The 24,747-nt window shown below is 38.7% G+C and overlaps 1 protein-coding gene across 3 annotated transcripts in view; it reads left to right on the forward strand.

The window, feature by feature from the left end:
* Window positions 1–24,747, forward strand: part of LOC126259995 (SPARC-related modular calcium-binding protein 2) — an 860,600-nt gene that overhangs the window by 780,999 nt on the left and 54,854 nt on the right. For 2 of the 3 annotated variants that reach the window (XM_049957136.1, XM_049957137.1), the window contains one exon: window positions 11,629–11,700. The exons of the other annotated variant lie outside the window; for it this stretch is intronic. In XM_049957136.1, the coding sequence (XP_049813093.1) occupies window positions 11,629–11,700 (72 nt within the window). The remainder of the gene's footprint in view (window positions 1–11,628; window positions 11,701–24,747) is intronic. 3 annotated transcript variants of the gene reach the window in all.

Raw genomic sequence — 24,747 nt, forward strand, 5'->3', positions numbered from 1 at the left:
GAAAATTTTTAGTGAGGTGTTGTGTAAACTCTTCTTGACTAGAAACTAATCAAGAGCTGTTTGGCAAGTTTCTGATACTCGGGTAGCTGCTTTTACTTCAGCCTTTAAATTGTAGGACATTGCAAGGTTCAAAATGGTCTCCCTATTTCCACTATTCGTGAGGAAGTCAATATTGAAGTCGTCACATATTATCAATTCACAATCCATTTTATTTACTTTATTTAGCAATGACTCCATTTTGTTTAAGAAAAGTTCAAACTTCCCGGATGGTGATCGGTAAACCGTAGCAATAACCAGGTTGAACTGAGTAATTTTTATAGCTGCAATTTCATAATCCTTTTCGACATTTGCCCTAGTTAAGTCAGGTAGTATAATAAAATCTACATTTTCCTTTGTGTAAATTGCTACCCCACCCTGCTTGCTGTTTTTCCTGCAGTAGTAAGCAGCCAAGACAAATTTGTTTATTTTCGTATTCTGGATTAATTCTGGGTTAAGCCAGTGCTCAGAAATGCATAACACTGAGGTATCATTAAGTTAATGTGTTAATAGAACATTAATTTCATCGATCTTATTATGCAGGGATTGCACATTATGGTGATAAATTTTTAGTTCGGGCGTATTCACGATTTGGTAATTGGGAATCATATTTACAGCATCACATACCTCTAATTTATCATTCGCTATGGTGCCAGAATCGAATTGTTCTATTATTTGCAACACTTGATGGAATGAAGGATCTGAGCCCTTGAGAATATGTTCTCTAATTCTGCTGTCAGGGACAATGTATGTGACTGCAGTACAGTTCATGATGTCACTATAAAAGTTGCCACAAATAAACTTGAATTTGTACTTGCTAATGAGACACTGTAAGTCGATATACCACTCACAGTACATCTGTTCCAGCTTTTTCTTAAGGCGAAAGATATGAAATCTGGCTGCTGTGACCTGAATCTGATGTCTGTAATACTGACTTAATGCACCTACTACTTCATTATAGGGGTGAGAGTCGGGAGCCGACCTAGGGAAGAATTTTTGAATTCGGCAAAATGCAGGGCTTTCTGCAATGGAGAGGAAATAGTGAGATTTCACACTTTGAATTCAATGGACGTTGGGCCACTCCTCTTCCTTGTCATTGAAGTGCTGAAATGGTGGAACATTGTTGGGAGGCAGTTGTTGTATCGGTTGCTAAGTCAGTTGGGCAGCTGACACAGCTTGTGTGGCAAGCAACTGCTGTACAGTAAACAACAGTGTAGTGATTTGCTGGTTCTGAAAATGAAAAATCTGATCTGGTTCCAGAGCAGGCTGAGGCACAGGACAAGGGGTGGAGGGGGTGGGGTAACCATTCTAATGCTAATTACAGCAAAACATTAAAAGACAAAGAGAAAAACAATTTGCAAAGCCTCTGAAAATTGAAATAGATTAGTTATGCATCTCCCTTCTTGTAATACAAGCAATAACAAGAACAAATGAGCAAATAGAATCACTGTAACAACAGTTCCCCCTGCAGCAACCTAGAGCACATGAAAAGCAAACAAAGCTTGTGTATCAGACTCGTCACCATTTGTTGTGGCTGTGCCCTCTTGTAATGTTTTGTACTTCTTGGGTGGATGAAGAGAGGGTGGTATGATAGGAAGGTGGCCGGTTTCCTCTCACTACTGTACAATACAAAATGCATATGTGGTTAAAATACACTTTATTACAGGAACAAATTGAGTACTTAATGTCAGTGATGTCCAATCTGAAATTCTATGGTTAACTGCCTTGTCCATGTCCATATCACAGGTATATGCAATGACTAACATTCCCTCACAGCTAGCTAAGATCTGAGGCTACAACTATCACTGTAGAAGACTAGAGCACAGTGCACAGTGCAACAGTCCCAATGTGATGTACTGAGTACTGAGATTGAGACAGCTCGGTCGGTGGTTGCAGCCTATATGCATGCTGCCAAGGGAGCATTATTAGTGCATAGCCTGGAGTGGTGTCTTGGTCTTCTCTTGTCATAGGCGCACTTAGTTCAGCCCCTCCTATACAATGTGTCCTAGTGCCAACTGGTGTGCTAGTGAATGCGTACACCAGCACACTTTTGGTCATATGTTTTTCTCTGGGTAGCACACAGGCATTATTCTATGTCGTATGGTATGGCAATATTGAGTGGTTTTATATTTTCCTGGTGTGGGACGATTTCGAACAGTTCTTGCATATTCAACCAGGTGGCGTCATTGAGATGGTTCACTATTTCGGCAAGCTGACTTGTTGCCATCTTCAAGTGGTCGTGATGACTTATTGCATTCCACCCAGTGCCATATTATATATCCCCTTCTTCCTGCTGTCAGTCCTGGGCCACTTGTGCCTATGGTGGCTTTTCTGGAGAGGTCGAGGAGAAAGTGTGCTGCTGTATACTCCGTTGATATAAAACTCCTACTGGGCTCATGTCACTGCTGAAATGGAGGATGTGCATCTCCATGGTGTGGTCCTAGTTCTTCAGTTGGCATGGTATGGAAAGACCTGCAAAGCTTTCCACAGGCTATTGCTGTGCTTTAAGTACTTTTAAGGCTGTATCCCAAGCCTTAGCTAGTCAAAAACTGATGTCTTCATTTAGAAGTTCATTATGTAGCTAAGAGAGTTGATAGACTCCTGATTTCTGAAGTCCTGGTCATCTTTAACAGATTCCAACAAACCGTTTAACTTGAGTGGTAGGCAAATTGCACACCTGAAGTAATACTTCTGGAGTCTGTGCTCATGACTAAGGGATATATGCCATCTAAACAGATTTTTCTTCTTCAGTCAAACATTGATCTAGGCTCCTTCTATTCCATGACACACTCAATCTTGTGGTTAACTGTTCTTTCAGAAAGATGTCTGAAGGTGCAGTATTCCACTGTTAACATCCCTTGGCCAGAGATGTATACCTTTTTTGTTGTGTTTGGGAATGACAGCTGGAGGCATGCAAGCATAATAAATCTTTATGTATTGGCTTGTTGTAAATACTGTGTCCTGTTCTGTCATTTGGCATTCACTTGATGAGTACATCTAGTTACAGAAGTTGGTTGTTTATTCTATCTACATTGTGCTTTTTGTGTAGCAAATTCAGATGTTGCAATAGTCTTGCAGAAGATATCACCGATGTGGCCAGATTATGAAAATATCAGAAGGAAACACGAGGCTTGTGAAATATTAACTTTAGCCCCCTCTTTGAAATATTTCTGTAAGTATTTTCAGTATCACTGATGACAGCAAGAAGCTCATCATCTTCCCATGACTCTGTTTGTAGTTATTACTGTCTAACAGGAAGTAAGGATCATGGAGTCTTCACCTCTAAATAATTTGCAATAGAGTTACAGCACCCGCAGACAACTTTCCAGGTCCTACACCCCATAAAGCAGAAGGAACAAATAGTCTGATTAAAATTACTTGTTGGTTGATTCTTCATGCAGTGAAGCTATTTTCCTCCATTAGAGCACTCAACACCATGACTGAACTGTTCACCACACATTTATATTGCTAAAGATGGTGTAGGAAAGATGCACGAACCATAAGTGTCACACAGATAAAGAATAACCTACAAATTCAGCTGTAAGAGAACACTGCATCTCTAGAGACATAAGTGGATTTATTGGCACAAAGTTGTTATGACAGGCCAGCCCATGCTGCGAGAGCATCTTAAAGACTTTGTAGAGATATTGCTACATGATGAACTTATAAATAAAGACAGTATTTGCCAAGTAAGGCTTGGGATCCAGCCTTGAGCATACTGAAAGCTCAATTGCAGTTTGTGGGAAGATCAGACACACTGTGGCAAAAGAAGTCAAGACAACACCTTGTAGATGTGATTCCTTCACTGTAGCAGTGTTCTGAGGCTGATGGAGCTGCCACACTGACTGAGGACTGTGGACTGTGGATTAATTCATGGGAGCTGGAGCTTGTAACTAATGAAATCCTTTGAATTTATGGTCATTCCAACCAACTTCATGTTTGCTTGAAATTGTTGCAAATGGTCCAATGAACTCGTGACAAGCTGCTCACTATCATCTGTGGTAGTCAACATGTGAAAGCATGTGACCATAAAAACAATGGTTTTGTTTTTACTGTAAAAAAAATTATTCTCGCCAGTAAAGACTGATTGCAGTATATGTTTTGATAACAAAAATGAAACTGTAATCTCTACAGATTTTACAAGACAGAGAGAGACAGACACTTCGGTGCCTACAAAGGACATGAGTAAGATACAAACAATGGAAGGTTAAAGGATGCTCAAGATTAGACAGAATACTTACAAAGACGTTAGAACAAAACTTGATGTTTATAACATTGGGGGAAGTGAATAATTACATAAGAAGATGGAACAGCATGTTAACATAATCAATGAAGATAGATTCCCGAAATAGAAACGTCTTAAAAACTAAAAGGTAGAAGAGATTCTGAAAGATTTCAGAAAAGGAGGATACAACTCTGAATGTGAAGTCAAGGTAGGCAGTTTTGTCTAGACCATGAAGTGCAGAAGAAGAAAAAGATCTGAAACTATATCTTCTCTGTGCAAGATCTTAATGGAAGAAGTGGTGAGTGCACAATGTATCAGTCATTATTCCCTCTTATCCCTCCTCCCACATTATTCCATTCATGGATGGTACAAAGGCAGACAGTTGTCTACAACATCTGTATAAACTCAAATGATCTGTCATGATCATGATGCTTTATGCATTTACACACAGGTAAAAATATATTCTTTGACTTCACTTGAAGGTGGTGTATTATAACTTAGATGAATCCTTGCCACAATGCACATTTTCTTTGTTTTGGTCTCTGGGATCATTCATTGAGTACATCTTTATGTCCTGAGTCAAACTAACTCATTCAAATAATGCAGTTGTTAATTTAGTTTACAGGGATGCTAAACATTAGGAAGTGAGACTACAATTTGCTGTTATGTCAGTGAAGAGAGCATTAGGGATGAAGCCCAAGCTCAGTTGGAGAAGACTAGAAAATTGGCAAACTTTTCAAAGGAAACATGCCAGCTTTAGCTTTCAGTGGTTTATCTAAATTGCAGAAAACAGTGTGGAAGACCATAGGAGGAGTTAAACTCCACTTCTTTCAAATGAAAATCCTGTAGTTTAACCTTTACACACTACTTCATATCAATCAGCCCCACACAGATGATTATTAAAAAGTTTCCTTTTTACACTTCTTTGAATAAATATATATATATTGGTCTTTGAATATGTCTGCTTGTGTGTGTGTGTGTGTGTGTGTGTGCGCGCGCGAAAGGATGTGGGTTTTAAGGGAGAGGGTAATAAGTCATTCCAATCCCAGGAGCGGAAAGACTTACCTTAGGGGGAAAAAAGGACGGGTATACACTCGCGCGCGTCCTTTTTTCCCCCTAAGGTAAGTCTTTCCGCTCCTGGGATTGGAATGACTTATTACCCTCTCCCTTAAAACCCACATCCTTTCGTCTTCCCCTCTCCTTCCCTCTTTCCTGACGAGGCAACCGTTGGTTGCGAAAGCAGAATTTTGTGTGTATGTTTGTGTCTCTATCGACCTGCCAGCGCTTTCGTTTGGTAAGTCACATCATCTTTGTTTTTACATATATTTTTCCCACGTGGAATGTTCCCCCCCCCCCTCCCTCCCCCCCCCTCCCCCCCATGAAGAGCAGTTTAACTGGTATCAACTAAATGTTTGATGATTGTGCATGGTTATATCATACAACATATTGTATAGTCAAACAAAATTGAGTTCTTTCCCTTGTCCATCTACTGTACATTAACTTGCAATAATCTATCATTATTACATTGCCACAATTTGTGCTGCATGCAGAGTGACATAGCAGTTAGCATTGCTAGATGGCATGCTTCAGTTTACCAGTTCAAATCCAACCATTGGCAATTATTTAATGCTCAGTATGTACTATTTCTGGAAGATTTTCGAAATTTCTTGTGTTTGTAATGTTTAAGCACCACACTCCATCCAAGAGTTGAGTTCTCTTCTATCTGTACATTGCTGTTCATGATCAACATGCTTTGAGTGCTAAGAGTTATAATTCGTTGATGACCCTTTTGGATTTGCACTTGATTGTGGTTACAATGTAATACAAGTCAGGATACAGGGTTCCCAGGGTCTGTATATTCAGGAAACAAGAAGTCAGCTGCACTTAAGGTATCCATCAGTGTTTCCAGGAGATGCTGGTCAGGACCCAATGAAATGGTTGAAAAGATTCAATCAGGTCAGGAAATAAAACAGTTGGGGTGACATTATTTGTTTGGCAAATGAGTACTTTTACTTGGATGACAAAGCTCATCAGTGATTCAAGAATGGCAAATGCATATTTTTACTGCAGGACAATGCCCAATAGCGATTAGAAACCAACGAAGAGAAGCTCATTAGCTGAGACAAATTTCAGGTAAAACTGATGAAAATGTTTGGTGATAGTGAGCAACAAGTCTGTTTAGTGGAAGAACAATTGAAGAGCGGGGCCAAATGTTGTGGAGAAATGACAGTCTTATATACAGGATGTTTTGGCCCTATGCTATATTGTGAATCTGAATACTGACAAAAGCTGACAAAATCGCACCCTTGATGGAAGGAGCTGCAGAAGAAATTACCAAGTTCTTCTGATAAAGGATGTCATAACAACTGAGGAATTCATTGGGTGGTACCGGTGCTTCTAGGAAATGCAACAGAAAAGAGTCGCACATTGCCCCTCTCATACACCAGATAGTACGAGAAGAAATAAAGCAGTTTATGGCAGCCAGATGTCAGACCAAGTACACAAGAGATAGTAGCCATGAATGTCAACCCCATATGTCAGGAGGTAATAGAGAATGTTGAAGTAGTAGTGTATTGACCCACAGCATCACTCCACCATCAGCTACACACACCAGGAAGAATGGACTTGGCCAACTCAGACTCATGCCACAGATGTCAAATGACAACCCAGCATCCACCCAACATAGGTGCAATCAAGTTTTGACAAGGACTATGCTGCAAGAAATCAACCATCACATTTACCCTACTCATGCCAGTTAGCTGCAGATGATTAAAGTTGACTTGAGGGACAAAGTTCATTGCTGTACCCTAGACAATATCACTCTTCAACACACCATAGCTATTCCCCATCACTGTGCAGAAGTACCAGCCACTCATTTGCCTAGTCACTGAATTCACGAACACTAGATGAGGTTTGACTGCTGGAGGTGAAAATCCTTTGGCCAGCCGGAGTGGCCGAACGGTTGTAGGCGCTACAGTCTGGAACCGCACAACCGCTACGGTCGCAGGTTCGAATCCTGCCTCGGCCATGGATGTGTTTGATGATGTCCTTAGGTTAGTTAGGTTTAAGTAGTTCTAAGTTCTAGGGGACTGATGACCACAGCAGTTAAGTCCCATACTGCTCAGAGCCATTTGAACCATTTTGAAAATCCTTTGGGCAACAGATACAAAGTTCAGTCAAGCATGAGAACTAAAAGATCCTGAAAATTTGACCATATAGAAGAAATATGACAGGGCCTAACAACCTAGATCACCATACCTTAAATCACAATGGTCACAAAAGCATGCACACACATAATTATCTAGATGTCAGGAAATTTCACCCATGTCATCATTGATGGCCAAGCCGTCTGAGCACTAGTTAGCTCAGGGGCTTCTTTTTTTTTTAGATGTGAAAAGCTTGTTATTACCAGCTCAGGAAGACTTCTCTCTGTGAAATGAAAGCATTTGTGTAGATCACAAATGGGAAATATACTTGCAATAAATACATGTTCCTAGCTGCTGGATATAATTATCAGTGGCAGTTCCAGCCTTTCATATGTCATTTTAGCAGAATGTAGTGATAATGTTCTCCTTGGGTGGCACTTCTTGCAATTGTCCCAAGCAGTTATAGCCAGTGGATGGTCAGAGCGGCAGATTGATGAAGCTATCCAACAAGCTCATATTAACAAAGACCACTCTGCATGGTTGTTTGCCGTTGGGAATGTTATCCTGTAGTCATCAATGAGAAGAAACCCAGTTGTCAATATAGATGCTCAGTTAAACTATGAAGCTCTTCTCAATTAAAAGGAAAAAAAAACTACTTAGGCTCACAAATAAAATCTATATCCTAGTGATGATCATAAATAGAACAAGTGGTCAATGAGAGCTTTGGATGACTAATTTTTATCAGGAGCCACAACTTATCCCTAAAGGTATATGCTTAAGAGCAAGTGAACCAGTCCAGGATAGGCAGTTCAGTGCCATCAATGAACACTCTTGCTCCACTGCTGCTACAGACAACGCAATGGAGCAAGCTACTACAGAAATGCTAATAGGGTCTGGTCTGACTGAGGAACAACATTGAGTTTTAGCCATTCTGTGCCAATTTTCAGATTCTTTCAAACTGGAGGAAGGCAGACCAATGGGTCCATGGTAAAAAAACTGCATCAACACTAGAGATCGTCCATGAATCAGTTAGCACATTTGCTGTGTGTCACCAGCTAAGCTACATATAATTCAGGAGGATGTGGAGATGATGATGCAGGATGACATCATTGAGAGTCCTTGGTCCTGTTTTGTGGCCCTTGTGAGGAAGAAAGATGGCAGATAACATTTATATGTCAACTGCCAGTGACTAAACAAAATCATGAAAAAAGGTGTTTATCCGCTGCTCCGCATTGATGACACCCTAGACTGCTTGAAAGGAGCAAAGTATTTCTCAACTATTGACATGCAGAAAGGCCACTGGCAAATAGAGGTTGATTGGGAAAAAGACTGTGTTCACAACACCTGATGGCCTCTGATTCAAATTTACGCTTTTTGGCCAATGTAACACTCTAGTTACCTTCAAATGTGTAATGGAGAGTGTCCTTTGATGCCTTAAATGGATGACATGTCTTTGCTATGTAGACACATTACTGTTTTTTCGAAGACATCCAAGCAGCCTGACAACTGACAACTGTGTTGAAGTGTGTTCTGACTGCAAGTCTCTGCCGGAATGTGAAAGAGTGCCTCTGCATCAATGACATAAAACACACACACACACACACACACACACCATGGAGCATTTAGTAATAGCAGTGAAGTTCATTCCAACCCAGAGAAAATTAGAGCAGTCACTGATTTTAGAAGTCCTCAGGACATTTGCAATATGTGAAGTTTTCTCATCATGTGCTCATACTACCAGTGATTCATAATACTGTATCAAGGCACTTTTCATATAAGAACTACTGTACGGAAAAGGCAAAATTTTCTTAGAATGAGGTGGAAGAAAGAGCTTTCCTTGTCCTTATGGGGGTACTAACATCATCTACAGTCATAATGTTGTATGACAAGAATGCAGAGACAAAACTTCACATTAACACTAATGGTTTGAAATAGATGCAGTTCAGGTACAAATTCAGGAAGAAGTGAAAAAGTAATAACTTTTGCTCTGGGAGTACTCTCCATTTCTAAGATGAACTACTGCACAACCAAGAAAGAATGCTTTGCAGTTGTCGGGTTCCCAGTTCGAGCTGTATTTATTTGACAAACCATTCACTATTGTGACAGACCATCATTCTCTTCACTGGGCACGAGGCTTCACATTGGTATACAAAGGTAGACACAAACACAAGGACATTCATTGCCATTCCAGGAGTCCTTTGGCACTTGACGTCCTTTGGCACTTGACAGAACATGATAGAATAGACAAAATCTCAGTCATCATTGCTATGTTGCTGCTAAACAGTAGGAAGATCCAGCATTGCTGAAAACCACAGAAACCTTAGAGGAGGAGTAGGAACCAACAAAAGGAGGATTCCAGTCACTAAACGGAATGTTCTTTCAGAGGAACTATGATCTGCTGCTGTGGAAATGACTGCTTACCATCCTAGCTCATCTATAACAAACTATCCTGAAGTGTTTCCTCAACACTTAAACATCTTGTCGTCTGGGACTTGGGAAGACTCTAGACAGTATCAGATGTAGGTATAACTAGCCAGATCTCTGGTGACCCATTAGACCCCATGTGAGCTGCTGTAAAGAATGCCAATGACAGAAGCATGTGCTGCAATCACCCCCAAGGCATCTGGTACCAATTTTACCTCTAACAGTACCATTCCACAGAACTGAAATTGACGTCTTGGGAAGTTCTTGTCAACAAATGGGTATCAGTGGATGATAGTCGGCACTGAGAAGCTAGCAAGACACTACAGGATTTACATTATTATGTCTGTTCTAGCAGGCATATGAGGCCAGAACAACAATGGATACACTGTTTCCATTCAAACTGTTTCAGTGTGATGATACTCAGATTGACCCTGTGAAACGTCTCATTGTGAGGATAGAAGCAGCAAGACAGCTGGCTTGCATACAGACCCTGAATGCACAGGGATGGACAGAGAGAGTTGTAACACGATATACCAGCCAGTAAGATAAAGCCCAAGACACTTCGTATGGATAGAAAGACATTCGAAGCAGCTCTACAACAGTCGTGAGGCACAAATCAATAATGGAGACTTCATATTTGAAGAAACTGAAAACCTGCTTACAACTGTGAAACTTCAATAGGAGGGGATGATTTTATGCTCTTCATAGTGAGAAGGATGTAAGAGCAAGACCAGAATGTGCCATACAGGTGACCATTGACAAGTGCTCTATCAAGGGTGCTGTAGTGGGCTCTGATGAGAACTGCTAAAACAGCAGGTCGCTGTTTCTCCAGGAGATGGAGCAGTGCTGTGACCTGTGCTGTATGCATTGTGGCTTAGCAATTACCGTTGGCAGATGGGGTACTACAGGTTGCCATTGAAAACCCAACTACCAGAAATTATTTGATATTTAGTACCTGTCATTTGCAAAAAGTTCCTGAAATTTATTTTATTTATAATTTTTGTATGTTCTGGAATACTTAATGTCTGAATAAATAGTAGCACACACTGTCCAGGAATTGAATACATTGATATTGGTAATAAATGTACTATAAGTGTGTAGTGTTGTACTTCATTTATGAACCTGCTTTTGGATTTGGATGTGATCATTGTCAATGCATGACAGTATTGTGGTTAGAAATTGCATACTAAGTGCCTGATAAGTATTTTGCTTACCGAATATTTCCACACAGGACAATGTACTGGATTCTGCCTGCTAGGAAATCTCCAGTCTAATAGCAGATTTGTCCAGTGATATGAAGCAATAAGTTTTAATTACTAAGTGACAGTATAGAATCTAGTAAATGTTTTCTGAAAGTCAAAAAACATGGGTATTTTTATTCAATAGATCTTGACTGTTGTGGCTGGATGGCTGAGTTTCACTCAATCACAACTAGGAAAATTTCCACTAGTTTGTAGAGTAGTGTTGTTCAGTCTCTCCATGTCATCATATGTCATCCCAAAACATTTTGAATAGTGTACAACAATTTTACAATGATTGTCATCCATTTTGTTCAGTGTTCCTAGTATGATGATTTACATTAATAGCATATATATGCATTATTAAGCAAACCTTTGTCACTGTACATATTACAAAATTCAGACAAGGGATTTTTTGTGAGAGTCCCATCTAGAAACTGGAAACAATTTGCATTTTTGCAGTACGTCACATTTGATTAGCTTTTAAACTATAGTTATTTTGAATTTCATTATGAAAGGGCTTCATATTTTTAAAAAGAAAATTTGTCTTGTTTCTCAGTTCTGTTCGATGATCCCCCTTCCCCCGACATTGTGGTGGATCCACTTAACAGAAGGAACAGCCAACCAGAGGGTGAGTCTTGGGAACAGTATATTTCAGAATTAAACAGCAGCTAGTACTGATCATTTAATTCATTCTTGGTCATAACAGACTGAAGTGTTCAGGTAACATTTGTTCAGATTAAAAAATGAACAAATAAGTATAAGTTTTGCTATGGTAAATGTATTCCACACTGTAGATATATTACAGAAATACCTTCATAAAGCTGCTAAAATATTAATTAACATTAGTTGCTGTTAACAGTCATTCAGAGATTGCATAATCTAAAAGTAATTTTTGTATTAAATAATGAGAAACCATGTTTATGAAGAGTTAATGTGGAAGAAAAATTGTAACCCTCTGAGGAACAAGGTGGAGACATTAGGTACCCAAGAGACCCAATAAATGTATTTTAGTATCTATTTGAATCCAATTTACTATTGGTTTTCATTTATTTGTTGGTTTTCATTTGTTTGTTGGTTTTCATTTGTTTGTTGGTTTTCATTTGTTTGTTGGTTTTCATTTGTTTGTTGGTTTTCATTTGTTTGTTGGTTTTCATTTGTTTGTTGGTTTTCATTTGTTTGTTGGTTTTCATTTGTTTGTTGGTTTTCATTTGTTTGTTGGTTTTCATTTGTTTGTTGGTTTTCATTTGTTTGTTGGTTTTCATTTGTTTGTTGGTTTTCATTTGTTTGTTGGTTTTCATTTGTTTGTTGGTTTTCATTTGTTTGTTGGTTTTCATTTGTTTGTTGGTTTTCATTTGTTTGTTGGTCTTCATTTGTTTGTTGGTCTTCATTTGTTTGTTGGTCTTCATTTGTTTGTTGGTTTTCATTTGTTTGTTGGTTTTCATTTGTTTGTTGGTTTTCATTTGTTTGTTGGTTTTCATTTGTTTGTTGGTTTTCATTTGTTTGTTGGTTTTCATTTGTTTGTTGGTTTTCATTTGTTTGTTGGTTTTCATTTGTTTGTTGGTTTTCATTTGTTTGTTGGTTTTCATTTGTTCGTTGGTTTTCATTTGTTCGTTGGTTTTCATTTGTTCGTTGGTTTTCATTTGTTCGTTGGTTTTCATTTGTTCGTTGGTTTTCATTTGTTCGTTGGTTTTCATTTATTCGTTGGTTTTCATTTATTCGTTAGTTTTCATTTATTCATCTCATACACCTTGTGTGCTTCACTTGGTATTTGGTCTTAAGTTTCTTATGATTCCATCTTCTCATTTCACCTGTCCTGAATTTTCTGAAATTTCCCTTTCATAGTAATGTTTTCACATTCACCTTTCTTGTTTATATTTTACAAAACTGCTTCATCAGTAAATACTCATGTCTTTAAGGAGATACAATTTGTTTGCAAGAATGTAATTAACTGAAGTAAAGATTTCATGATATGCTGCCTTCTTCTATGCTGTGAATCTAATTTTTCTTCATATGAACACCTGAAGCTTTATTCCCCAATGTGATACACCTTACTTTTTTCATGTTTTTTTTTAGAAGAGGACATTGCTGTCAACACGATACATTATTTTTGTTTATTATTATTTCTTTCTTGTCTCAGACGTTAAGTCTGGTTAAGAATGGAAAGTGACGCGGACCTTGATCAAGCGTCACTTCCTATTAACTGTACGGTATGTGTTATATTGCATTTAGGAACTTTCGGGTAATTGAACATGTATCAATAATTACGGATTTCTGTAGTTGTATATATATGTTTGGATGTAGCTGTATTGCATTGATGTACTGGTGGATATTGTGTGGTATGACTCCTGTAGTTGATAGTATAATTGGTATGATGTCAACTTTATCCTGATGCCACATGTCTTTGACTTCCTCAGCCAGTTGGATGTAATTTTCAATTTTTTCTATTGTTTTCTTTTGTATATTTGTTGTATTGGGTATGGATATTTCGATTAGTTGTGTTAATTTCTTCTTTTTATTGGTGAGTATGATGTCAGGTTTGTTATGTGGCGTTGTTTTATCTGTTATAATGGTTCTGTTCCAGTATAATTTGTATTCATCGTTCTCCAGTACATTTTGTGGTGCATACTTGTATGTAGGAACTTGTTGTTTTAAAAGTTTATGTTGTAAGGCAAGCTGTTGATGTATTATTTTTGCGACATTGTCATGTCTTCTGGGGTATTCTGTATTTGCTAGTATTGTACATCCGCTTGTGATGTGATCTACTGTTTCTATTTGTTGTTTACAAAGTCTGCATTTATCTGTTGTGGTATTGGGATCTTTAATAATATCCTTTCTGTAATACCTGGTGTTTATTGTTTGATCCTGTATTGCAATCATGAATCCTTCTGCCTCACTATATATATTGCCTTTTCTTAGCCATGTGTTGGATGCGTCTTGATCAATGTGTGGCTCTGTTAGATGATACGGGTGCTTGCCATGAAGTGTTTTCTTTTTCCAATTTACTTTCTTCGTATCTGTTGATGTTACATGATCTAAAGGGTTGTAGAAGTGGTTATGAAATTGCAGTGGTGTAGCCGATGTATTTATATGAGTGATTGCCTTGTGTATTTTGCTAGTTTCTGCTCGTTCTATAAAGAATTTTCTTAAATTGTCTACCTGTCCATAATGTAGGTTTTTTATGTCGATAAATCCCCTTTCTCCTTCCTTTCTGCTTAATGTGAATCTTTCTGTTGCTGAATGTATGTGATGTATTCTATATTTGTGGCATTGTGATCGTGTAAGTGTATTGAGTGCTTCTAGGTCTGTGTTACTCCATTTCACTACTCCAAATGAGTAGGTCAATATTGGTATGGCATAAGTATTTATAGCTTTTGTCTTGTTTCTTGCTGTCAATTCTGTTTTCAGTATTTTTGTTTGTCTTTGTCTATATTTTTCTTTTAGTTCTTCTTTAATATTTGTATTATCTATTCCTATTTTTTGTCTGTTTCCTAGATATTTATAGGCATCCGTTTTTTCCATCGCTTCTATGCAGTCGCTGTGGTTATCCAATATGTAATCTTCTTGTTTAGTGTGTTTTCCCTTGACTATGCTATTTTTCTTACATTTGTCTGTTCCAAAAGCCATACTTATATCATTGCTGAATACTTCTGTTATCTTTAGTAATCGGTTGAGTTGTTGATTTGTTGCTGCCAGTAGTTTTAGATCATCCATGTATAGCAAATGTGTGATTTTGTATGGGTATGTTCCAGTAATATTGTATCCATAATTTGTATTATTTAGCATGTTGGATAGTGGGTTCAGAGCAAGGCAGAACCAGAAAGGACTTAATGAGACTCCTTGGTATATTCCACACTTAATCTGTATTGGCTGTGATGTGATATTATTTGAATTTGTTTGGATATTAAGTGTGGTTTTCCAATTTTTCATTACTATGTTTAGGAACTGTATCAATCTAGGGTCTACTTTGTATATTTCGAATATTTGTAGTAACCATGAGTGGGGTACACTATCAAAAGCTTTTTGGTAATCAATGTATGCGTAGTGTAGCGACCTTTGTTTAGTTTTAGCTTGATATGTCACCTCTGCATCTATTATCAGTTGCTCTTTACATCCTCATGCTCCTTTGCAACAGCCTTTTTGTTCTTCATTTATAATTCTGTTCTGTGTTGTATGTGTCATTAATTTCTGTTTAATGACTGAATTTAATATTTTGTATATTGTTGGTAGGCATGTTGTGGGGCGATATTTAGCTGGGTTCGCTGTGTCTGCTTGATCTTTAGGTTTCAGATAAGTTATTCCATGTTTAAATGTATCGGGGAATGTGTATGGGTGAGCAATGTAACTGTTAAATAATTTAGTTAGATGTGTATGTGTTGAGGTGAACCTCTTTAGCCAGAAATTTGCTATTTTATCTTTTCCAGGGGCTTTCCAGTTGTGAGTAGAATTAATTGCTTGGGTGACTTCATGTTGCAAAATTATCACTTTAGGCATTTGTGGTATCATCTTGTATGTGTCTGTTTCTGCTTGTATCCACCGTGCATGCCTGTTATGTTGTACCGGGTTTGACCATATGTTGCTCCAGAAGTGTTCCATGTCTGTTATGTTTGGTGGATTGTTTATTTTAATGTGTGTGTTATCTATTGTCTGGTAAAATTTCTTTTGGTTTGTGTTGAATGTTTGGTTTTGTTTCCTTCTATTTTCCCTTTTTTTGTATCTTCTGAGTTGTTTGGCTAATGCTTGTAATTTCTGCTTCTTTTCGTCTAATTGTTCTGTTGCTTCTTGTTGTGAGATTTTACCTAACTTTTTTTTCGTTTTTTTTTCCGAGATTTCATTTCTTATAAATTGTGTTAGCTGTCCAATGTCTTTTCTCAGTTTTCTATTTTGATCTGTAGCCTGTGTTGCCATGCTGGTTTTGTGGGTTTCTTCTGTGTGTTGGTTGGTTCTGATCTCTGCCTAGTGTATATATTTAGTGTAGTGAGTGCTCCTATATAAACCAGTAGTTGTAACTCTTCCATAGTTGTGTTTTCATTTATTTTGTTGTGTATGATTGTGTTGATAGTTTTTATTGTTGTTTCGACTTGTGGGTTATTTGGTGGTCTATGCAAGAATGGTCTAATGTCTGTATTTGTGTCTTTGTATTCTATATATGTTAGCTGAAATTTTTCTTCTATATCTAACATCTGTGTCACTTCGTGTTCTATTTGTGCTTGTTCTGGTGGCTGTCTTAAGATTTCGTTTTCCTCTGATTGTTTAATTGGTGCGTGTTGTTCTTTGTTTGTTTGCTCTGGGATGTTTGAGTCCATTACTGTATTTTCTTCTTCTTCTGATTGCACATTATTTTGTTCCAGTATTTGTTGTACTTGTTGTTTGATGTTTTCTAATTCTGACTGGGGTATCCTGTTATTTTTGATTATTACACGGATCTGATCAGCTAGTAGTTGTTCTGTTAAAAATTTTAATTCTGGGTAACTGGTAATAAATGTTGTGTATACTTGTGATCTGTATCCAGTTGTGTTGGTTCCTAGGTTTGTTGCTTGGTAATAACAGAACATGAGGTGTTGATTAACTTCATCTGACCATCTCATCCTCTGTCTTTGTTTTCCTTCTAGCGTGGTCGCAGGAAGCATATCCTGCAAAACACCTCTATTTGGATTTAAATCATTTTCCAGTTGGCTAGCAGTGTCGTTACCATTGTGGGCGGGCATAGGGTTCAAGCGTCGTCCCCGACCATGACGGCGCTTGTCCGAGGCTTCTTTAGTTCTGTCCTGAACCAACTAATCACACTAAAAGGGGGTTAGCCCTATTAGTGGTTTGTTCTTTTTGTCGCATTTTACGACTGGCAGAACATACCGGAGGCCTATTCTTTTCCCGGGCCTCCATGGGGATTATTATTATTATTATTATTATTATTATTATTATTGTTGTTGTTGTTCTTGTTATTCGCATGATATTTGTCTATGTATCTGTCTACCCTCTAAAAAAACGGAAAATCCAGGATGGCTCTTAGCACACGAATTGTGTGTGTGTGTGTGTGTGTGTGTGTGTGTGTGTTGTGTCTACATCTGATGAAGGAGTTGGGCTGATAGCCAAATATATCTAGCACTCATTTCCAATGTGCCTGTCAGCAACTCAACACCACCAGTACATTGTTATCTGTATCTTCTGACAGCCAATTAAGTTCTGGGATCATATGCCAGTTCTTGGTAGTCCACTGTGATTTTTAATCAAGAAAATATTGAAATTAACATAAATTATGTGGCAGCTAAAAATATTAATAGGAAAAGGATAAAAGTGCTACTCATCCTAAACATGACCAGATGAGTTTCAGAGAGGCACAACGGAAAGACTGTTACATATTATAGCTTTCAGCAAAAGTTTCCTTCAGCAATGAAAATACACACACATTCACACATGCAAGCACATTTCATGCACACATCCACTACCACTGGGAGTTGATATCAGAATGGGACTGTAATGTGAATAGCAATCTGGAGTGGGGCTGGGAGGGGGAAGGGATAGCAGGGTCCAGATGAGGGAGAGCAGCACTGTTCCCTACTAGTCACTGTTGGTGCCACTTCCCTATACACCGGCATTGCTCATGTCGATGGTCTTGCTGCAATTGAACACTACTGTTTCTAATGTCCGTCAGACTCCAAACCCTCTAACGCATTTGCCTACCCAACTTTATCCTAACACATAACTACTTCTCCTTTGAAGAAAATGTACACTGACAAACTTGCAGCATAGCCATGGGCACCCGTGTGGCATACTCCTATACCAAACTGTTTATGGGTAATCTAGCAGAAACCTTCCTAGCCTTCGAAAACCCCCAAACATCTGGTATGGTTCAGGTTCATTGACAGTATCTTCATGATATTGACTCGGGGCCAAGACACCATGCCCTCATTCCTTCATGATCTCAACACCTTCTCTTCCATCCGCTTCATCTTATTCTCCTCCAACCTATCATGCCACCTTTCTAATGACTCCATCCACATCTCTGTCCACATCAAACATGCTAACCACCAACAGTACCTACATTTTGATTGCTGCCACCCCTTCCTTATCAAAAAATCCCTCCCATACAGTCTTACCAGATGGAGACAACATATCTGCTGTGAGAACAATTCCCTTTCCCGGTGTCCTAAAGGTATCACCAAGGCCTTCACAGAGAGGCACTACTCCCTGGACCTAGTCCACAAACGGATTTCCTATGCAATTTTCCCACACACCCCCAATCCTCCCACCACCCAAGAGCCAGCTACAAAAGGCTGCCACCCCCCCCCCCCCTTTTGTCGCCTCAGACTGAAACAACTGAACCATATCCTTTGTCAGGGCTTTGATTATCTATCATCATGACCTGAAATGAGGAACATCCTACCCAAGATCCATACCACCCCTCCAAAGTCCTTCCCACCTCGCCTAAATCGGTGTTCCGTTGCCCACACATCATTGTCCATCCCTAAGCCACTCACAATCCCTTGTCACACGAATCATATCCCCATGAAAGGCTCAGGCGCAAGACCTGCCCAATCCACCCACCTAGCATTTCCTATTACAGTCTTTTCACAGGCTTACCTTACCCCATCAAAGACTGGGCCATATGTGAAAGCAGCTGTGTTGTACACTAGCTCTGCTGCAACCGTTGAACAGTTTTTTATATTGACATGACTACCAACCACCTGTCAACCAGGATGCACGGCCATATCCAAACTGTGGTAAAGAGTGAAGTAGACCACCCTGTGGCACAGCAGTGCAGCTGAACGTAAAATGCTTGATTTCAGTGGCTGCTTTACAACACAGGCCATCTTAATCCTCTCCTCCACCACCGGATTTACTGAATTACACAGATGAGAGTCATCCTTACAACTTGTTCTCTGTTCCCAAAATTACCCCAGCCTCAACGTACAGTAACTTACTGTCCTCACACCCTCCATCCAACAGAGAAGAGAAATAGAAGAGAGAAAGTACTATGTAGGTGTGTGGGCAGGGTAGAAGGCATGTGTAGTACTAGATACTACCCACCCCAGCTAGACTGCTCCTCACATCAGATGCAGATGCAGTTGGGCCTTAGCCTCTGGGGACAGTGGCCAGGTATGTGCAAGTTGTTCGTATGTTGATATCTGAGTTTTCTGCTTCTGAAGGAGGGCATAGTCCAGAAGTTGAAATATTTCAAATATTTCTAGCATTCTTTTTCATTGTGCCTGTCTGTGACTCAGTGTTCCCTCAATCTGGGGAGCAGCACTGTCTCCTTTCAATATTGTTGCTATTCTATCATGGGCTTTCCATTTTTTGTGTAACAAACTAGCAAAACTGACTAGTTTTTTTAGTAAATGATGCATTTTTGGAAACAGAAAAGGCAGTTCTGTAAAACTGTGATAATTCTGAATAAAAAAGTTTTTGGAAGAGTAGAACATTTGTGAAAAAGAGCAGAATGAAGGATTTCAGTGGGCTGTACCAGTTTATTAACAGACAGCTTTCAGTTCATCGACAACTTCACTTTCTTCTAATTTACATGTACATTAGATCACTAATAATTCTTCAAATAAAATATTCACAGGTGAACTAATGATACTATTGTCTTCATTAATTGGAAAACTACATGTGAAGAATAAAGTTTTGTGAACCCCAGTGTGAGAAAGAAATTTAATATTTTGATTAACTACTGTACTATTAACAAAAAGAAAAAGACAAGGAAAAAGTGGTATTAATGTCAGGAGTGATATTCCTTGGTATGTTAATACACATCGTAGCATCCTGTCCCCTGTTCTTGTCAATGTTTATGACATGTTCCTCGTCTTTCTCCTTCTGTGGAAAGCGTCCACATTAATTATCAGTCCACTAAATTGTCAACATTCATTCATCTTTAGTACCACATCTCAAATGCCTCATTTGTATTCTTTTCCAATTTTCTCAAAGTCCATGATTCACTTTCATACAATGCTGTGCTCCAAATGTACATTCTCAGAATTTTCTTTTTCAGATTAAGGATGATGTCAGATATTAGCAGATTTCTTTAGACCATGAATGCTAACTTTTTCTGTGCTAGTCTACTGTTTTTGTTTTCATTGTTCATCTGTTATGTATTATTTTGCTTCCAAGGCAGCAGCATTCCTTCACTCTGTCTACTTTGTGGCCCTAAACTTTGGTTTTAATCTCATTTCTGCTAGGACTCATTACCTAAGTCTGTCTTCTGTTTAGAGTCAGTCCATAGTGTGTGCTCATTAGATCATTCATTCCATTGCACGTCCTGCAGTTCTTCCATATGTCCATTGAGGCTAGCAGTGTCATCAGGGAATCTTATCATTGATATCCTTTCACCCTGAATTTTAATCTTACTCTTGAACTTTCTTTTATTTCTATTCTTCTTCAATGTATAGATTGAACAGTAGGGGGTACAAGGCTACATCCCCGTCTTTACACCCTTCCTAGTCCAAACACTTCATTCTTGGTGTTCAATTCTTTTTTCCCCTCTTGGTTTTTACCTTTCATTCCCCACACCTAATGCCTGTTTTTCTGAGAATTTTGAAGATCAGGGATTTTTACATTGGTGAATGCATTTTCTAGGGTCAGATCCTATAAAGGTGTCTTGCTTTCTTTTCACTCTGCTTTCCATAATAAAACACATTGTCAGAACTGCTTCAGTGGAGCCTTTAGCTTTACTAAAGTCAAACTGATCACCACATAACAGATACTCAATTTCTTTTGCATTCTTCTGTATGTTATTTTCGTGAGAAATTTGGATTCAGAAGCTGTTTAGCTGACAGTGTGATAGTTGTCACACTTATCCACCTTTGCTATCTTCAAAATTATGTGGATGATATTTTCCTGAAATTATGTTGGTATGTCATCTTGAGCATCTAGTTCGACAGCCCACACAGTGGAAATATTTTAGATCTTGTAGTTACAAACAGGCCTGGCCTTTTGACGACATTAGTATAGAGATATGGATTAGTGACCATGATTTCATCATTAGCAACTTTTATTACTAAAGTTATTAAATCAATCAAGAAGGCTAGGAGAGTATTTCTGTTAGAAAGAGCAGTAGACAGTTGTTAGCATCCCACTTAGACAATGAACTGACACCATTTAGTTCCAGTACGATGGATGTAGAGGAATTATGGGCAAAGTTTAAATGGACTGTAAACCCATACTGTGGAGAAGTATGTGCCAAATAAGTGAATTAAGGATGGAATTGAAGCACCATGGTTTAACAACAAAATTTTAAAAAATGCTGAGGAAGCAAGGGCTGTCGCACTCTGAGTTCAAAAAAGGACATGCAAATGATGACAGGCAAAAGGTAATAGGAAATTCATGTCTGTAAAAAGATTGATGCACAGAGCTTACAACTACTGGCACAGTCACACCTTAGCAATAAATTTTTCTGAGAACTCAAGAAAAATCTGGTCCTACATAAAATTGCTAGGTTGGATTACAGGCTTCTGTCCAGTCACTCATTGACCAGTCTGGTATGCCAGAGAAGACAGCAAAAGTAAAGCCAAAGTCATAAATTTTGCATTTAAGAAATTGTTCACACAGGAGAATAATATAAACATACCGCTATTTGACCATCACATGAAGTCCTGTATGGATGACAGTAATAAGTATCTCTGGTGCGGAGAAACAATGAAAGAGTTGGAAGCAAATAAGTTGCCAGGTCCTGATGGAATTGCAGTTCGGTTTCACAGAGTACTCTACACCATTGGCTCCTCACTTAGCTTGCATTTATCATGAATCTCATGGCCACTGCAAAGTCCCAAGCAGCTGGAAAAAAGTGTAAGTGACTCTTGTATACAAGAAGGGTAAAAGAATAGACCTGCAAAATTTAAGGCCAATATCTTTAACATTGATTTGCTGCAGAATCCTTGAACATACTCACAGTTCAAATATATTAAATTTCCTTGGCGTGGCTTTAGAAGGCATTGCCCATGCAAAATTCAGTTTGCCCTTTTCTCACTAGAGATCCTGTGAACTGTGGATGAAGGGCAACAGGCAGATTCCATATTTCTAGATTTCCGTAAAGCATTTGACATGGTGCCCCACTGCCGACTGTTAATAAAGGCACAAGCGTACAGAATATATTCCCAGGTATGTGAGTGACTCAAAGACTTCTTAAGTAACATAACTCGGTATGTTGTCCTCTATGGCATGTGTTCATCAGAGACAAGGATATCATCAGGAGTGCTCCAGGCAAGGATGATAGAACTGCTGCTATTTTCTTTATATATAAATGACTTGGCAGACCAGGTAAGTAGCAGTCTGCACCTGTTTGTTGATGATGCTGTGGTGCATGGCAAGCTGTCATCAGTGAGTGACAGTAAGAGGATACAAGATCACTTAGAGAAAATTCCAGTTGGTTTGATAAATGGCAACTAGCACTAAATGTAGAAACATGTAAATTAATTCAGTTGAGTAGAAAAACAAACCCATAATGTTTGAATACAGTATTAGTAGTATGCTGCTTGACACAATCAAGTCAATTAAATATCTAAGACATTACATTGCAAAGCCAAATGAAAGTGAATGAGCATGTAAGGAATGTAGTAGAGGAGGCGAATGGTTGACTTAGGTTTATTGGGAAAATTTTAGGAAAGTGTGGTTAATCTGTAAAGGAGATTGCTTATAGGGCACTAAAGTGGCCCATTGTTGAATACTGTTTGAGTATTTGGATCCACATCAGGCTGGATTAAAGGAAGACATCGAAGCAATTCAGAGGTGGGCTGCTAGATTTGTTACCAGTAGGTTCGAACAATACACAGGTATTATGGAGATGCTTCAAGAACTGAAATGGAAATCACTGGAGGGAAGGCGGCATTCTTTTCAAGGAGCACTATTGAGAAAATATACAAAACCAACATTTGAGGCTGACTGCAGAGCGATTCTACTGCCACCAACATACATTTCACATAAGGACAATGAAGGTAAGATTAGATAGATTAGGGCTCGTACAGAGACATATAGATAGTCATTTTTCTCTCACTCTGTATGTGATTGGAACAGAAAAGGAAATGAGTAACACTGATACCGGGTACCCTCTACCGTGCTCCATACAGTCACTAGTGGAGGATGTATGTAGATGTAGATCTCTCTCTCCAGAGCCATAGATTCTACAAACTAACTTGATTAGTCACTTGGCTGCTGCTGCTTCCACCAATGATTTTAGATATTTTGAAGGAATGTTATCTATGCCTTCCACCTTATTTAAGCACAAGTCTTCCAGAGCAAGCTCTGGCTCTAATACTGCATCCTCTGTGTCTACCGTATTGATTGTGATATCATTGACCACTTACTCCATTTCGGAGGAGCCTTAATTGTACTTTTTCCATCTACTTACTCTCTCTGCCTTTGACAGTGGAATTCCCATTGTACTCTTAAAGTTGATGCCTTAAGTTTTAATTTCACAAAAGACTGTTTTGACTTTTCTATATGCTGAATCAGACCTTCTGATAACCATTGTTCAGAGTTTCTGGTCATTTTTTGACACCTTGAGGCATCGACCGAGTGAGGTGGCGCAGTGGTTAGCACACTGGACTCACATTCGGGAGGACGACGGTTCAATCCCACGTCTGGGCATCCTGATTTAGGTTTTCTGTGATTTCCCTAAATCGCTCCAGGCAAATGCCGGGATGGTTCCTCTGAAAGGGCATGGCCAACTTCCTTCCCTAATCCGATGAGACCCATGACCTCGCTGTTTGGTCTCTTCCCCCAAAAACCAACCAACCAACCTTGAGGCATCAACTATACTGCGGTAGATGAGCATCATTCTTGCACAGTATTTCAGTGTGAGTCTTCATCTTCATCAAGTGCTAGTTGAGACAAGTCATTGAGTGGAACAGGTCTAGTCTTGGGTAGCACCTGAAGATAATGAGTCACATGTTGAAATATTGTGCAAGAATGACACAGTTATTCTGCAGAATAACTAACACCTCAAATTGTCAGTTCTTTTTTGATTTCTTCACCTTTTTCTGTAGCCATTTTGTTTTGTCATCCCTACAGTTATTATTTATTTCTGAACATTTCTTTCATCAATCACTTGATGTATTTCTTCTGTTACCCAAATTTCTTCACAGTTGCGCTCCTTATACCTATATTTATCTGTCCAACTTATGTGACTGCCATTTTTAGAGATATCCACCCTCTTCAGGTGAACTGTCTATTATGCTATCCGTTATTGAAAAATATATACCCTTAAAGAACTTTGAACACCCGCCACAACTCCTCAGTACTTCAGTGTCCCACTTCTTTACACATTGATTCTTCTAGACGATTCTCTCAAACCTGTCTACTTGTCACATTACTAAATTGTTATGTGGATCTGCATCTGCTTCTGCATACGCCTTATAATAAAAATCTGATTTCAGAATGTCATGATTAAATTCTTGGTTACTATTTACCTGTGATGGTGATGATTGCACAAATGATTGTGAATTAAACTACTTGAAGGAAGAGGATAACCATCCTCTTTTTTGGACTTCATTTATTTATGTCAAAATGCATTTTGAATTTGCACCCATCTTCAGTTGGCTTAATGTAGTTTTTATTTATTTGTTTTTATATGTAATATGATACATATTCCATACATTCATTATTGTGTGATAGCACTTAGATGTGAAACAAGTCAAAACATTTAACACATTATGATATTCAGGTCATTAACAGTCACACAGAGAGGTGG

This window comes from Schistocerca nitens, chromosome 5, assembly GCF_023898315.1.
Source record: "Schistocerca nitens isolate TAMUIC-IGC-003100 chromosome 5, iqSchNite1.1, whole genome shotgun sequence".
In the NCBI taxonomy this organism is placed as follows: Eukaryota; Metazoa; Arthropoda; class Insecta; order Orthoptera; family Acrididae; genus Schistocerca; species Schistocerca nitens.